The 14,428-nt window shown below is 43.8% G+C and overlaps 1 protein-coding gene across 5 annotated transcripts in view; it reads right to left on the bottom strand.

The window, feature by feature from the left end:
* gse1b (Gse1 coiled-coil protein b) overlaps positions 1-14,428 on the bottom strand; it is a 166,127-nt gene that overhangs the window by 12,662 nt on the left and 139,037 nt on the right. For 3 of the 5 annotated variants that reach the window (XM_041984980.1, XM_041984988.1, XM_041985008.1), the window contains 3 exons: positions 11,526-11,723; positions 4,919-5,127; positions 60-226 (listed from right to left, as the gene is read on the bottom strand). In XM_041984980.1, coding sequence (XP_041840914.1) covers positions 60-226; positions 4,919-5,127; positions 11,526-11,723 — 574 coding nt within the window. Of the gene's footprint in view, positions 1-59; positions 227-4,918; positions 5,128-11,525; positions 11,724-13,419; positions 13,662-14,428 lie in introns of those variants that run through there. The other 2 variants (XM_041984997.1, XM_041985019.1) reach the window with 2 other exon arrangements.

Below are 14,428 nucleotides of genomic sequence, written 5' to 3' on the forward strand. Positions count from 1 at the left end.
AAAAAACCAAGCAAAAAAAAAAAAAAAAAAACAATATTTAAAATTTTCGTTTGACTCACTTAAGTGGCTGAAAACGTGAATCTTGCATGACAGCACCAGGGGTGAGACCAAAGGCATAGGGGTTTCCCAGGAGGTGAGCAGGAACTGAGGGGCCACCTTTCTCCTGGGAGAGGGTCCCCTCTGCACCCAGACGTTCCCTGCTGGCCCCACGAGGCCCCGAGTCAGCCTAAAGAGAGATACAGCGGGAGAGTCTTAGTCATTGTTTGTGAGAACCTGTGACCGTTATGGTTGTCACTGCTCATGGAGCAAATCCCTTGAGGAGGAGGAGATGAGGGGGAGGAAAAGAATAGGTCTGTTTGTGGTGGGGCAGTCTCCTCACCCTCTACATATCTTTGGCACATTTCTATAATTTCTCACACACACCATTTCTTTGTAGAAATGGAAAGCTTAAAATTTCTCTAGAGGAAATTATGTGGTTAAATGAAGTAGGGGGTAGACAGTGTTGAAAAACAGCCCTGCCGTTTTTTTCTCTAACTGTTAGTAAGAGGTGGCATCCGTATGATCGATGAGGACGTGGTAATGGCAGACAACAGCAGTGCTTCTTGAAATGATGACTTTGATCTTTGCAAAAGTGTGTGTGCACCGGTGATTGTGCGCACATGTCTTACATAAAGCAACATCTACAGGGAAGACAACAAAGTCCAAAAAGCAACATCCCTCTGTCTATGTTTCTGTTTCTTCCCTCTTTTCTTTCACCTCCCTCCCTTTGGCAGCAAGCCTGGTCTCACTTAGCCAATCCCACAACAAACACACACAGACACTCAGCAGGCACATACACGGTTTCAAAGCTAAAAAAGACATCCTGCTGTGGGAGTGGGAGCGCATTTTCTGAAGCTTTAGTTTTTCTCTGCAATTGCAGAGCTGAAAATTTTACAATCCTTGTAAGCTCTACAAAGAAATTGTTTTTAGAGGGATGCACAGTCAAGGAGGATTTTTCATGGGAAAGGTGGAACATTTATCTCATACCTTGCAAAACCAGACTTGATGTTGGCAAGAGAACAACTAGAAAGAGAAAAGGGGAAGATAGAAAAGAGATGAAGCCATAAAGACAGTGAGCAAGAGAAGAAGGCAGTTTTTGCCTCAGTAAATTAACCTCACAGCTCCCTGGGAATAAAAAGAGACCTTACAGCAATACTGCCCTCTCTCTCAGTGCCTCTGATAAAACAAATCCCATTTACTGAGCCATTACTTCTACGTCCTGTTCCACAACCACTGACCCAGGCTGACACTGATGCACCAACATCCAAACTTAAATGCCTCTAATGTTCAGACTCCTCATATCACCCTTTGTTTAAACCCCTCTCCACACTTTCCACTAGTCTAATGTTACAGTTTGCACCTTGTGGTTTGTTGCGCTTCACTAAACACTTTAGCACTTTATTCCCTCAAAGCACCAATCCTTACAGACACCCCCACCCCATCCCAATCCTTTCAAAGCTTTATGAGCACAGGGAGATGGTGGATGTTCCCCAGTGGCTCTGGTAGCCAATTGTAAAGGAGGTTCATATATATAGAAATAACTCAGTATCAAATGGCAGTTTTGAAATATTTAAAATGCATTTTTTCTTGCTCTTTACCTGTTTTTTTCACAAATGTCTACTTCCTCTGTGTGGCATAATTTCTTTACATGTATAGGATCATTTTGTCTTTATGATTGTTTTATAATTTCTGTCTCAGTCTCATATTTTCTAATGTTTCCTTCATAAGAGGAACAGTGAACCAGGTCAAACAACAGTGCTTTTAAAGGGTTTTGGGGGAACCTGATAATGAAAATGGTTGATATACCAAAGTCTCCTGTGTTATGTGGTTAAGTTTAACCATTTTAACAAGCTAGTTGATGATGTTGTAGCCTTTGCCCCATTTTAGTGTACTCCTGAAAAGTGTCTGAATTTTAAGAAGGATAAAAGAGAGCCAAACAACATTTTTAAACTATGTCATTACTTATCCATGTCAGTCCAAATGTATAAATGGCTTCACAGCTTCAGGCAGGAAGACAAACATATTCCATTTCTTTTCTTAATCCACAGTTTGCATATTATATTTAACACTTACTTCATAGTATTGTAAAGACAAATTGCTGCAGAACTAATAGTGAGCAATGCCACCAAATGTAAAGTAAAAACAGGAGTAGCTGCTTTTTTTTCAAACTGTGCATTTATCAATAGATCTAATCACCACAATGACTGGAAATATTCATTAGTTTTCATCATGTTGATGCAGCTATGCCTTTTGCAGTTATACTTATGCACTTTGCTTTAGTGTATTTCTTAAGATAAACTGAATAACATGAACTGAAGTAACAATTTCATCAAGTAACACCCCAATAAGCACCTTCTATGACATGCAAACATGAGAAGCTGCTTAGTAATTAAGATCTGCTATAACATTTTAGTAAGTTCTGAATGCAGGCAATTAGGTATTTATCTGACAATCAATGGTTTATTTAAAGAGGTTAAATCTGTATTTAATATCCTGTGCCATAAACAAATGTGTCCGTCACAGAGGTACAGTTTTACAGTGGCTGTGACGCAATTATTGTAAATTGGTGCAATTCCCAGACACAGATTACCACTGAAATTGAATCAACTGTTCCTTTCCTATGAAATTCACAGAAATTCTATCAAGTGGAGATGGAACAACAATAATAGTGTTGTTGATGCAAATTTACCACTGACAGTTTGACTTTTTTTTTGGCTTCAACAACTTACATGGTTCCTGAAAGCCAGCAAATTCATGTGAGATGATTCATAAAAAAAGGCTCTTAAAACTTTGTTCAAACCACATAGCTACATGACTATGTATATATTTTTTTTTTATTCCTGGATTTAGTCTTTAGTTAACACCTGTGCATAAACGTAAAAGTGCACACCTACAAAAGAATTTGCAAAGGTGCAGTTGCACACATTCAACCTGATATCCCATTTTGACTAGCCAAAAACACACTCTGTTTACCAGCAGCCTGCCAAACAGTACACATCACACAACACATATACAAGCACTCAAACTCAAAGACACATCCATTAACAGCCATCTTCTTCTGTGTGAGTCAGGCCCCTGTAACCCTCTGTGAGGGTGGGAGACCCCGTACATTGTAGAGTGCTCGTTTACGCCTCTCAGATGGAGCCATGAATCCAAATTGCCAATTATAAAGCAATTACATTCAGCAGCGGGAGCAGACTCCTGCAGTTATTAAAGCAAAATGCCAACAAACCAAGCCCTCCTCCCTTCACTGCTTGGCCTATCACCCCCACCTCTGAAAGCCAGACTCATATCTCAGCCAGGGGGACACTCGAATACCCCTCTAACACAGAGAAAGGAGTACATATGCTTTTGTACACACCGACTAGTTTTTCCTGCATACTTTACAGGAGTTCCAGGGAACTAACTGCTGCCTCTGTATGCAGCAACTTCCTCCTTAGCACCATAAATTCTTACTTTAAAAAGGAACATTTTAATTGTGCATTTGTATGTGTCCTTTATTCTCCTCAGATTCTCTCCAAGGCTGCAATACAAATGGGGGGAGGGGGTGCCATGATGCCAGCTTTCATGACACATCTCCCCTGCTGTCCCCCTCAACCTCTAACCCCTCATTCCAACCTCTTGTCACTATCACCTCCCTTAACCTTCTCATTCTTTGGCAGGGTGGCTCTGAACTGCTTGTGGGGGCACCATGAACCTAGTGACCTGACCTTTTTTTCAGTTTGAGCTTGACCTCTTAGATACACACACACGCACACACAGCCAACATGCAAAAGGCATTCAAACAAGTGTACATACAGAGAACTAGTAAGACTGCATGAAGGAAGAAGCAGCGGGAGCTTCTGCTGCGTTAATTTTCCTTCTCTCTAAAACTGCTCTGCTGAAGAAAAAAAGAAGAAAAAAAAGATGATGTCACTGTGAGAGATCCTCCATCTCTCCTACCCCTCCCAGCTCTTACTGACCCTTGAACTGCAGAGAGGTCATTTTGTAAAAGCAGTAGCAACAGAGGGTGAGGGTCAGGGGTGCTTCCAGGAGAGAAAACAATGGCCTGAATGCTACCACATATTGCCGTCTGACTGACCTCCTCACCCACCCTTCACTATCCCCCTTTTGTCCGTCTCCAGGGAACCGTCAAAGTGTCTTGGAGAGTTTCCGCATGTTGCCGAGTGCTGTTCATAACCATGCACTTGGCCTCAACCATTAGCCCTGAGCTGAGATAAGAAGGCTTAAAGCAAGGCCGTAATCCATAATCCACTCCTTATCAAAGCAAGCAGCTCTCCCTCTTTCTCTCTCACACACTACAAAACCAAGAGTAGGTGTCAGGTTGATGAGGTAGAGGATGCATTTGACTGCTTAGGTGAAAGGGTAGAGACTGGAGGTGAAGTTGGTGAAGATTTTAGGATATATAAGACCAGGACTTGGAACGGACTTATTCATAGGCCAAGTGGGAGAGGCCCTTGAGAGGGACAGATGTATGCTGCCGTTGAGACTGTCACCTCAATGTCCCAGTGGCAGCTGGTATTGTTTAACGCATGGAGTCACTGAGTGGGCAGGCGGGGGAAACATTCGTAGACCTTCCAGCTATGTCACATGTACATAAATGAAGAAAACAATGCCACACTATGTGTTGCAGGTCAGCAACAAAATCCATTAATCCCTAAAGAGTCCATATGGATCTACATTTGTGCAAGGAGGCAAGATGAGGGATGACAAGATCTGGGTGCTGCTTTAAGAGTCTGAATAATGACAGGAATGGAAAAACAGGAAGAATATTCAGCAGAAAAGCATGGGACTACAGAAATGTCAGCTCAAAGAAATAATAGGAAGGAAGAATGCAGAATAAAGGTCAGCGTGAGTGGGTGTTTAAATGCAATTTTACCTGGCGACCTTCGCTCCTCCACAGGCCGTTGCTAGTTTTTGTTGGAGCAATGGTGACTACAGGTGGAGTGTTTGGCACACTGTGGCCTCCTGGTGGAACCAAGACAGGTCCAGGACCAAGGGGACCCCTCTTGGGTGTACTGACTGGAGAGCTGTGGTTGGTGGCCGGGGAGGATACTGGAGATGACTCACTACTGATGGAGGATGCAGCTGGAGAAAGAGACAAATAGCACAAGTACACAGTCAAAAAAAGTCCATATAAGAGTAGATGACAATACTCTGTGTTTTTCTCTAATAACAGAAGGTAAATGTGACAGCATTAATAGTCTAGCTCCTTTACATGGGGGTTTAAGAACGATAATCCTAACAAATAATGTCCTCACATACACACCAAGCCAGATGGATGGCCTTAGGGTCCTATTATAAAGTGACAGTGATAAGGATGAGCAGCCCTGTGAAAGTCACACAGCCTTGACACGACAGACACACACACACCATAAGAATACACTGCTTGAATATGAACAGTATTACTGTATGTATATGAAGTGCTCACAACTACACACTGGACTCCCCCCTGCCTCCACTACTCATACACACTCACAGCAGGTGGTGAAAAGCTGGCCCAATGACATTCTCTGCTGGGCTGTAGCTGTGCCACATTAACAAAGCCCTCCAGGGAAACCCTGTAGCGCAGGGTCATGGTCTGGTCACATGCCTCACTTTCAACACATCCCGCTTTCTCTCTCTCTAGCTCCAAAGCTCTCATATGATCTGCTCACGTTCACATACTTATATCTGCAATTTTATCTTGCTAACTGTAACAACCTAAACCCGCCAACCATTCTCTCAACTATAGCCACTACTTCTTACTTAGCATTGTTTTCTTTCATTCAACCCCCCTCCCCCTTTTCCTGTGTTTTACATGTGTGCTGTCTGTTTCCTCTCAGACCCTTTCTTTTTCTGCAAACCTCCACCTTCTCTTGACAGTACAGTGTGCTGCATATAACCTGCTCTCAGAGCAAGCACAGCATTAAACTGGGTCACAACCCTCTCAATGGAGCAGACGCTCTGGTGCTGCAAAAAGACAGTGAGATATGTGTGGTTGTGTGCGAGTGTGGAGGTAGTTATGCATCAACATGCTTATAGAGAGGCATGTTAAAAAAAATATAAAGAAGTCAGCTGAAACCTCAGGCCACTTTCATGTCTGCTTCCTCTCCAATTATCACCATCAGAAAACAAAAACCACATATCTCTATTCAACTGCCATTTTTTCACCCTGCTGTGGTTTCCATGGAAACATGACCTAACAGAAAACATCAGCTTATAGTAGGTGTGGTCAGGACATTTAATGATTTTAAACTCTTCCTCCTGACTAATAACAGTAAATAATGGAAAGAATCAATAATGGCAGTGAGGTGATGTCTATATTAAAAATCTGTGTGAGTGGTGGTGGACCTGGCAGGAGGTAAAATGAAAAAGATGTGTGAAGAAGAGATGGTGAAGATACATGTAAGGTGAGACATTACAATGAAAAATTATGAGAAATGGGAAGTGATTAGTTTAAAAAAAATGCAGTCACTAAGTGCAAAAGAGGTGTGAGTGGAGCACCCAGAGAGGGAATAAAAAAGAAAGCAGAGATAAAGGGGTGCAGATGGGTGAGTGGTGGATGGGGGTGGGGAGGGGACAGTCATATCTTGTCTGCACAATGGCAATTAGTGGCCTAATCCCCCCTCCCTCACCTAGGAGAGCCATTACTCTCCCCTTCAAGACTAGGCCAATCAATAGCAGCCCACTCAGCCTGGGGAACAGAGCTACACTTAATACAGCTCTAGTGTCACAGCCTATTCACTCATCTCTCTCACACACAAACACACACACACCAACAACATGCATGCATACACAAGGGTGGGGGACCAAAGCAGGAGGGTGAGAGAAGGTGGTGGTGGTGTCTGTGTAGCAAGGGGGTAATCACACTGCTAAGCAACAGAACTGTACTCTATCCATTCCTCACCCCCATCTCCTCCTCCTCTTCCATGTAAAGGCAGAGCAGACCAGAGAAGAGGCAGGGCAGACTAAATAATTAAGAGAGCACGAAGAGAAGCAGGTGAGGGTCGGAAGGAAATAAAAGAGATAAAAGCCATCTACCAAAGGCTTTATTCTCTCCTTGCAGTTTGAAGAATCTGTGTAAGCTTATAAGAATCATTTATCAAAGGGCATATATAATACACACATAGAGTGAGAGGGGAAAAAACAAACATCTATTAGTTCTCCATCACTCTCTCCTCCTCCTTTCTAATAACACCCCATGTTCAAATACAGTGCCTACCAACCAGACGTAGATTTGTTAGACTTAGACACACTAAGAAATTAACTGAATAAAGCCAATAATGACTTCGTTTTGTTTGGTTTTAACCCCCCGCCACACAAACCTTTTCATCAAGCTGCCATGTGATAGGAGACAAATCATATATACAAGCCATGTGACTGTCACCAGGCTGGTGTCATCACTGCCATATGCTCCTCCTCTTCCATCTATACAGAGAGAAGATGGCCACACATGCTGGGCCTGCAGGGAGCTAGAAAGGCAGAGGAGGAGGAACGATGGTCCCCAGGGTCTAAAACAGGCTCATCAGCTCTCAACCTGCACTTCATTAGAACCACTGATGGTGACTTGCTTGGTATGTTGAGGTGCGTTGTGTGATGATGGGGTTGGGAGAGGATGCAGGGAGAGAAAAGAGGGACAGAGGAGGTAGAGACAGAAGGAAAAGAGCAACAAAGACAGAGAGAAAAAATAAGAATCCTGTCTCAGTCCCAAGCTGTGTGTGATTAATGTGAAGCTCCTTTCTCCATCGCCTCCTCTATTACCAGTCCCACTCTCCCAGACTGCCTCCACACTTGGTCGCTCAAGCTAAGCCACACACACACACACACACACACCCAACCAACAGCAGTAATATACAAACCAAACAAAGCTGTGGTCAGAGGCTGAGGCCAAGTGTCCTTGCACAGGCCATACCTTTTACTTCTGCCCCTGACCCAATGAAAAAGCAAAGGAGCTGCCACAGGTCTTTTCTGGATCCTTTAACCCCCCCAAATCTCAACGAAAAGTAGCACCACAAAAACATGTTGTAATGTTTCCATATGGCCCCTCCCACTCTTCTGCCATCACCATCACCTCCGTCGAAACAGCCAAGGATATGTCTTACCCTGCTAGGCAGAGGATGCTCTCCTCCTCCCCAGCAACATGCCCACCCCATCTCTCCTCCTCCTCCCTCCCAGCATGCATTACAACAACATCAGCACTTAATTAAACAGTCCATTTCACACCTGGTGTGCATAGCAGTGCCCAGCCAGCCCTGCATCCATATGCCACCCCACCAGCACAAGCCTCAACACGTGCACTCTAGTACACAAACACACTGATGCACACACCTGCTACTACAGTCTTGGCCATGCACTGACAACACAACACAAAGCTTGTAATCTGCATCACTGAGTTGGGGGAGGGGAGAGGCGCACGCACGCACACACAGTGTGTGATGCTGTGCCAGCGAGAAAAAGGAAGACGGTACAAGATGGCGGGTGGAAATGAGAGGAGTAATTCTGTATGCTTTCTGCTGACTGTACAAACAGTATATGAAACTTAAATACAGCATCACTTCTGATCAGAGTCAGGAGAGGTGTAAAGTTGGTGTGAACAAAAAGACAGAAGGAAAGGGAAGCAAATGAGCTTGTTTGTGAATGTTTCAGGGACAGTCACAGCCTGAAGGGTTTTGCCTTTGAGAAACACTCACAGAAACACACACACTCACACAAACACATACACCGTGCACAGCAAGACTGTGTGAGCTCCAGGCAGGCTCCAGATGGTGAGGTCAGAGACACACTGTCCTGCTGTCCCAGCATGCTCTGGGCTCCCAGAAACAAGGGAAGCCTCTGGCCACACACACTCACACATTCTTAGTTTTCACAAATCTACTAATTACTTCCTACTCTTATTTAATCCAGTCAGTTCATTTAATCTATCCCAAATACCTTTATTGTCCCTTCTTTCATTCTCTCACCAGGTAGTGTATTACAGTCAGTGGGAACAGACTAGGAGAGTGAGATGAAACAACTAAGATCATTAAACCCACATCTGCCTAATTAATCAGATATCAGCAGGTCTGCCTTTTTTGAGTCTGTGTGGGTTTGCTTGCACATGAGAGTGCACACTGGATGAGTGTGTGTCCTTTATGCTGCTCCGATGCTCATTATCCATCACCTCCCCTCTTCAGCGCAGCACTCAGTACACAGAGCTATTCATTATACTTGCCACAGACAAGTGACAATGTATGTGTCTGTGTGTATGTGTGTGGGTGTGTGGGTGTGTATATAAACAGCAGCCATGCTCAGGGTCTTATATCAGTTCAGCAGCTGGTGGCAGTGATACTAGTACTCAAAGCTAACTAATTCCTCAAGGCCTTAGGACATGAGTCATGGCATCTCGTATATACTCCCCTTTTCACCTAGAGGCATAACCCATAGGCTGAGAAAGAGGGGTTGAGTCAAAAGGTAATGAAAGGACAACAGGCTGCAGCATGCAAAGAAATCATAAGGCTTATAGTGTTGCAAAGACAACTGTTTGTATGTCTGGAGGAGTTTGGGTGTGAGTGTGTGTATTGCCTATAAATACAGGGTTTGCAGACTTGAGCTCCAGGGGCCTAATGAGTCTCTGCCCACCCTGAAGCCAGCGCTCCTTACACGGACAATTGCACCTTACTGCGCACCCAATGGCTGACTCACCAACATATTGCTACCTACTCCAACCAGACTAAGAGTCAGCATGCTTCAAAAATAACAAAGTGACTTGTCTTCGCTGTCAATGAAAAAAAGGAGGCAGTGCTTTATCAGGCAGGATTTGCTGTGTGTAAGACAAAGACTGATTGGGGCTCTGATTGGACAGACTGTGAATCATAAAAACCTTTTTTACAAACTTATAACAATCTAACTTTGTTAGAAAAAACTAAAACTCTAAAGCGATAAGGCAGGGAGAAGCAACAGAGATAAGATGGAAAAATGTAAATGAAAAAGGTGAGTTCATACCAAACTTAAAATGCAGGACTGAACTTCAGTGGTAAATTTTTGTGTTTGACAGAGCGAAAAGAAGAAGAAAAAAAAAACAGCCAGAAGGTGATAGGGCTGACATGCAGGGCTGAAGGAGTGGAGAAAGATAAAGGGGAGAAGGGGGCTGAGGAGATGTTGGGTCTGAGCCCTCCCTCAAAGACGATAATAAATCATCTGCAGGGTTCTGGGTCCCAGACTGCTGTGGGTTGGAGAGCAAGGTATCTAGGGACAGCAAGAAAGGAGGGGGACCATCTGATTTAAGAGCACGAACAAGGGTGGTGGTGATGTGGGGAGGGGTGGCTGGGCCTCTCTGGAGCCAAAATCATCTCACTGAGGCTCTCTATAAATCACTCTACAGATTTATAAACTTGGGCACGTAAGTTTAAAAAAAAAAGTAACCTGATCTACATGTATATTAGAGATTATTTTTACATGTGCTAAACATACAGGCAGCAATAAAGAAGCCAGAAACTCCCTGCTCCCTATAAACCTGGACCAAAACATTTACACTGAATACCCCATAAGGTCAAAATAAAAATGGCAGCCACTTGGCTCCTACGTTATATTTACACATCTACTGGACAGAGCTCTGAAAGTTGGAATTTACATTGAATGTTTCATGCATACAACCACTGACATGGAGGTATACTGTATATCAGGAAATTAAAGAGTCATGATCAGCACATCTATGGGCTCACATACAGTATGTCAAATGGGCCAACTAGTGTTGTTCTCTGTCGTGCCAGGATCTTCAGGGTCACAAACTAATTAAATCGTGCAGCAGTATCACTTAATTGCAATTTTAACTTTGCATAGCCATACATAATTGCTTTGAATTATATATGAGCGCACTGTATAATAATAATAATAATAATAATAATGGATTAGATTTATATAGCACTTTTCAAGGCGCCCAAAAAGCTTTACATTGTGTCCATTATTCATTCACTCCTCACTTATACCTGGTGATGGTAAGCTACTTGTGTGGCCACAGCTGCCCTGGGGTAGACTGATGAAAACGTGGGAGCCAATCCCCGCCTACGGCCTCTCCGACCATCACCAAACATTCATTCACATTCATACACCAGCGATGTCAACACTGGAGGCAAGGAGGGTTAAGTGTTATGCCCAAGGACATGAGAGATGACTGGGGGAGTGGGAATCAAACCGCCAACTTTCCAGTTATTGGACGACCTGCTCTACCGCCCAAGCCACTGCCGCTTTATATGTACATAAACCACCCAAACAGCCTCCAAGAGGAGCAAAATTAGGATAACTTGTAATTTTATGAAATTTGAAAAAACAAAAATCATTTTAAAAAATTTCATCAACAGCAAAACTACAACAGGAACCGACAAAGCAACCTCGACCAGACACCAGTTTGAAAAAGCCAAAACGTGCCACTCTTATTTCAATAATAAACACTTTCTTTTTAATGTACTTTAGAATACAGACCAGAAATCAACCCTGCAAAATATGTCGCGTTCAAATTTAAACTTTACCTCGAGGTTCTTCGGCCTGTTTTGCCAGTTTACGGAGGGCTGCAGCAAATCCAGAGTGAGCTGACTGGGCAGCTGGGCTTCCATTTGCTACGATGGAGCCGTTGAGAGGAGACGGATTGAGGGGGCTGACCGTCGCCGTGGTACGTGTCGCCGTGGAGATCATTCCTAACGATGGTGACTTTGGCTCATGGCTCATGCCTAGAAATAGACAAAAAGAGAGGAGACTGGATAAGTATGAATAATCAATACAACTACCATCAAAGAAAGAGCAAAGAAGAGCTTGAGTCACAAGGACTTCTCTCAATAAAAAAAATGCCTCCACTCCAAACACAAACGCCTATTCCTATATTTGGAATATAAATGAAAAGAAAACAAAACAACATGGACAAACATATGCGAATAGCATAAGGCACTTGGCTGTTTCCTTTGACATAGGGCAGAGGGCGATGGTAGTATCTGTTTGTGACAGCTCGGGAGGATGGGGATTGGTGGTCATATGGTTAAGGGTCAGAGGTGGGAGGTTAGAAGGGCAGGTCATTCTTCCTTTGCTCAAAGAACCTCAGTAGCATACATGTCTGGAAGAAGTCCATTGTCACAGATTACACAACAACTCTGGTTAGCATGCTCCAACACCACCATGGTAGCTTTATTGCTCTGTGGCAACATGTTATAGTGCCAAATATGTTGGCAAATTCACAACCAGTTATGTACTCCTTGTTAAAATGTTGCAAATTAGAAACTCAACAGATCCCTCACACAACCATCATTTAAGAAAAAGTGTTGTACTTTTATGTTGCCGAGGAGATGCTTTTAAGAGCATCCTCTAATAAACGACACAAAGACGGATGTTTCAACAACACAAGCAAAGTCACATTCCTGAATTTATATGATTTCCAAAAAAGATTGTTAAATGTAATTCTGAAACATACAGAAGCTATGTGGTGGGTGAAGGGGGAAGAAGGGGTGAGGAGGGCTGAGATGGCTGTCCCTTTCCCTCATGTGAATGTGTGTGTGTTGTAAAGTGAACCATGCTGACAGCTCCTCGTCAGTGGAATCCCTAAATGCCAGAGCGAAGTCTGATAGCCCTATGTGCTCAAGCAAAACGCACACACATGCAAACACACAGAAAATAGGGGTGGCTAGGAGGACAGGGTAACTTCAGACTATTACAGTTTGTGTGTGTGCAGAAATATTAACATTAAAACACACAGATACACAGAGTCATATTCAAAATCCTCATTAAATTATCATGCGCAGTGCACTTCAAGCTAATACCATGACACCCTGCAATGAGAGTGGCTTAGTACCAGTATATCTACACCACAATTGGATAAGTAAGAGTTATATCTGGGTTTACCCCAGAGGCAGAGGGGGCTATAAAAAGATCAAGTTCCCTCCTGAGAAGAAAGCAGAAGTGCAGCACCGTTGTGCGTGTGTGTGAGTGGACACACACCGTGGCAAGTCAGGCATGAGAGAGTGAATAGCATTCCCAACACCTCTCGAGTTGTCCTGCCTGTAACCTCCCAGTTACCCAGTGCACTTTGAATGAACCCAGCAAACAATTAATAATGAAGTCAACAATGACTACTGTCTGAACAGTTAACACAGCAGCATAGGCTGACGGGCAAGCAAACAAGAGGACAAGTCCCATCCAAGTCCAATAACGGGACTTTCTCAAGACAATAGAGTACTGCTCCTCTCTCTCTCTTTCGAGAGAAAGAGAAAAAAGTCAGACATGGAAGTTATAAACAGTTTTGTGAAAGTAACCCACCACAGAGAGAGAACAACCTATATATTTTAAGACTGATAGACCACACATATGAAGCCACAGTAACACATGCGAGTTTCACAGTGAAAGCAGACAGACATCATGACAATACACACATCCAAATACCTGGCAGTGGTTTATGAATCTCGTTGATTAAAATGATAACCAAAGCTCCTTACTGCACAAAGAAGTGAAGCTGCCTGGATCCCCCATGGCTGCATCTTCACACTGAGCCCATCCCAGCACACACTGGCAGCGACCAACAGGACACACACCATCTTCCTGCACTCCTTGCTCACGCTCTCCGACTATCTATCTGCTCTTGTCCATCCACCCGCTCCCTGCCTCCGTGCCTGCCTTCCTGCCTCTCACACAGCAGCTCACAAAGACCGTTTAGAGCTTATCTAACAAAGCAACACACCACACATGCTGCCTATCTCTCCCCTCCTTGCTCTAGCTCTCTCTCTAAGTGAGAAAACAGAAATTCTTAGGCTAGCAGCTGCTGCGATGTCACATGACCTCATCCCCGCTTTCCCTCCCTCCTCACGCTCTCCCTCACTCCTCCTCCTCCCCTCTCAACCTATAATTCCTCAGCCATTTGTAGATAACAGACACAGGCATGCATGCTCTGCCAAGGCGAACTGGAGGAGGGGGAGGGGAGAAGAGAGAAGAGGAGGAACAGGGGAGGGTGCTCAGTCGGTCACCACATCTGACCCCATTGCTGGGGAGCATTGCACAGCGTTTGTGTGCATGCGTATATGCATATGTATGGATGGGTGGATGCAGGTGGACAACATTGAGAAAAAACACCGAAAGTTAAGAGAGAAAAGGACATGTCTTGACTTGTGTCAAGCACAACAGCTTCAGATAAGAAACCTTCATGTCTGAATGTCTCTGTTTTACACACATAATTGTTTATACTCAACTTAAAATTCTCATTTAAATGAAAACACCACCACGCCCCCAGCAAAAGAGATCTATTCTTTCTAAGAAAACTTTTACCATTTCACACAAACAAGGAAGTCATAACAAAAACTTGGACATGCAAGCTAACTAACACACACACACACACACACACACCCACACACACACACACACACACTCACTGCATTTACAAGAAGCTATCAGGGTGGAG

Source organism: Melanotaenia boesemani, chromosome 1, assembly GCF_017639745.1.
Source record: "Melanotaenia boesemani isolate fMelBoe1 chromosome 1, fMelBoe1.pri, whole genome shotgun sequence".
In the NCBI taxonomy this organism is placed as follows: Eukaryota; Metazoa; Chordata; class Actinopteri; order Atheriniformes; family Melanotaeniidae; genus Melanotaenia; species Melanotaenia boesemani.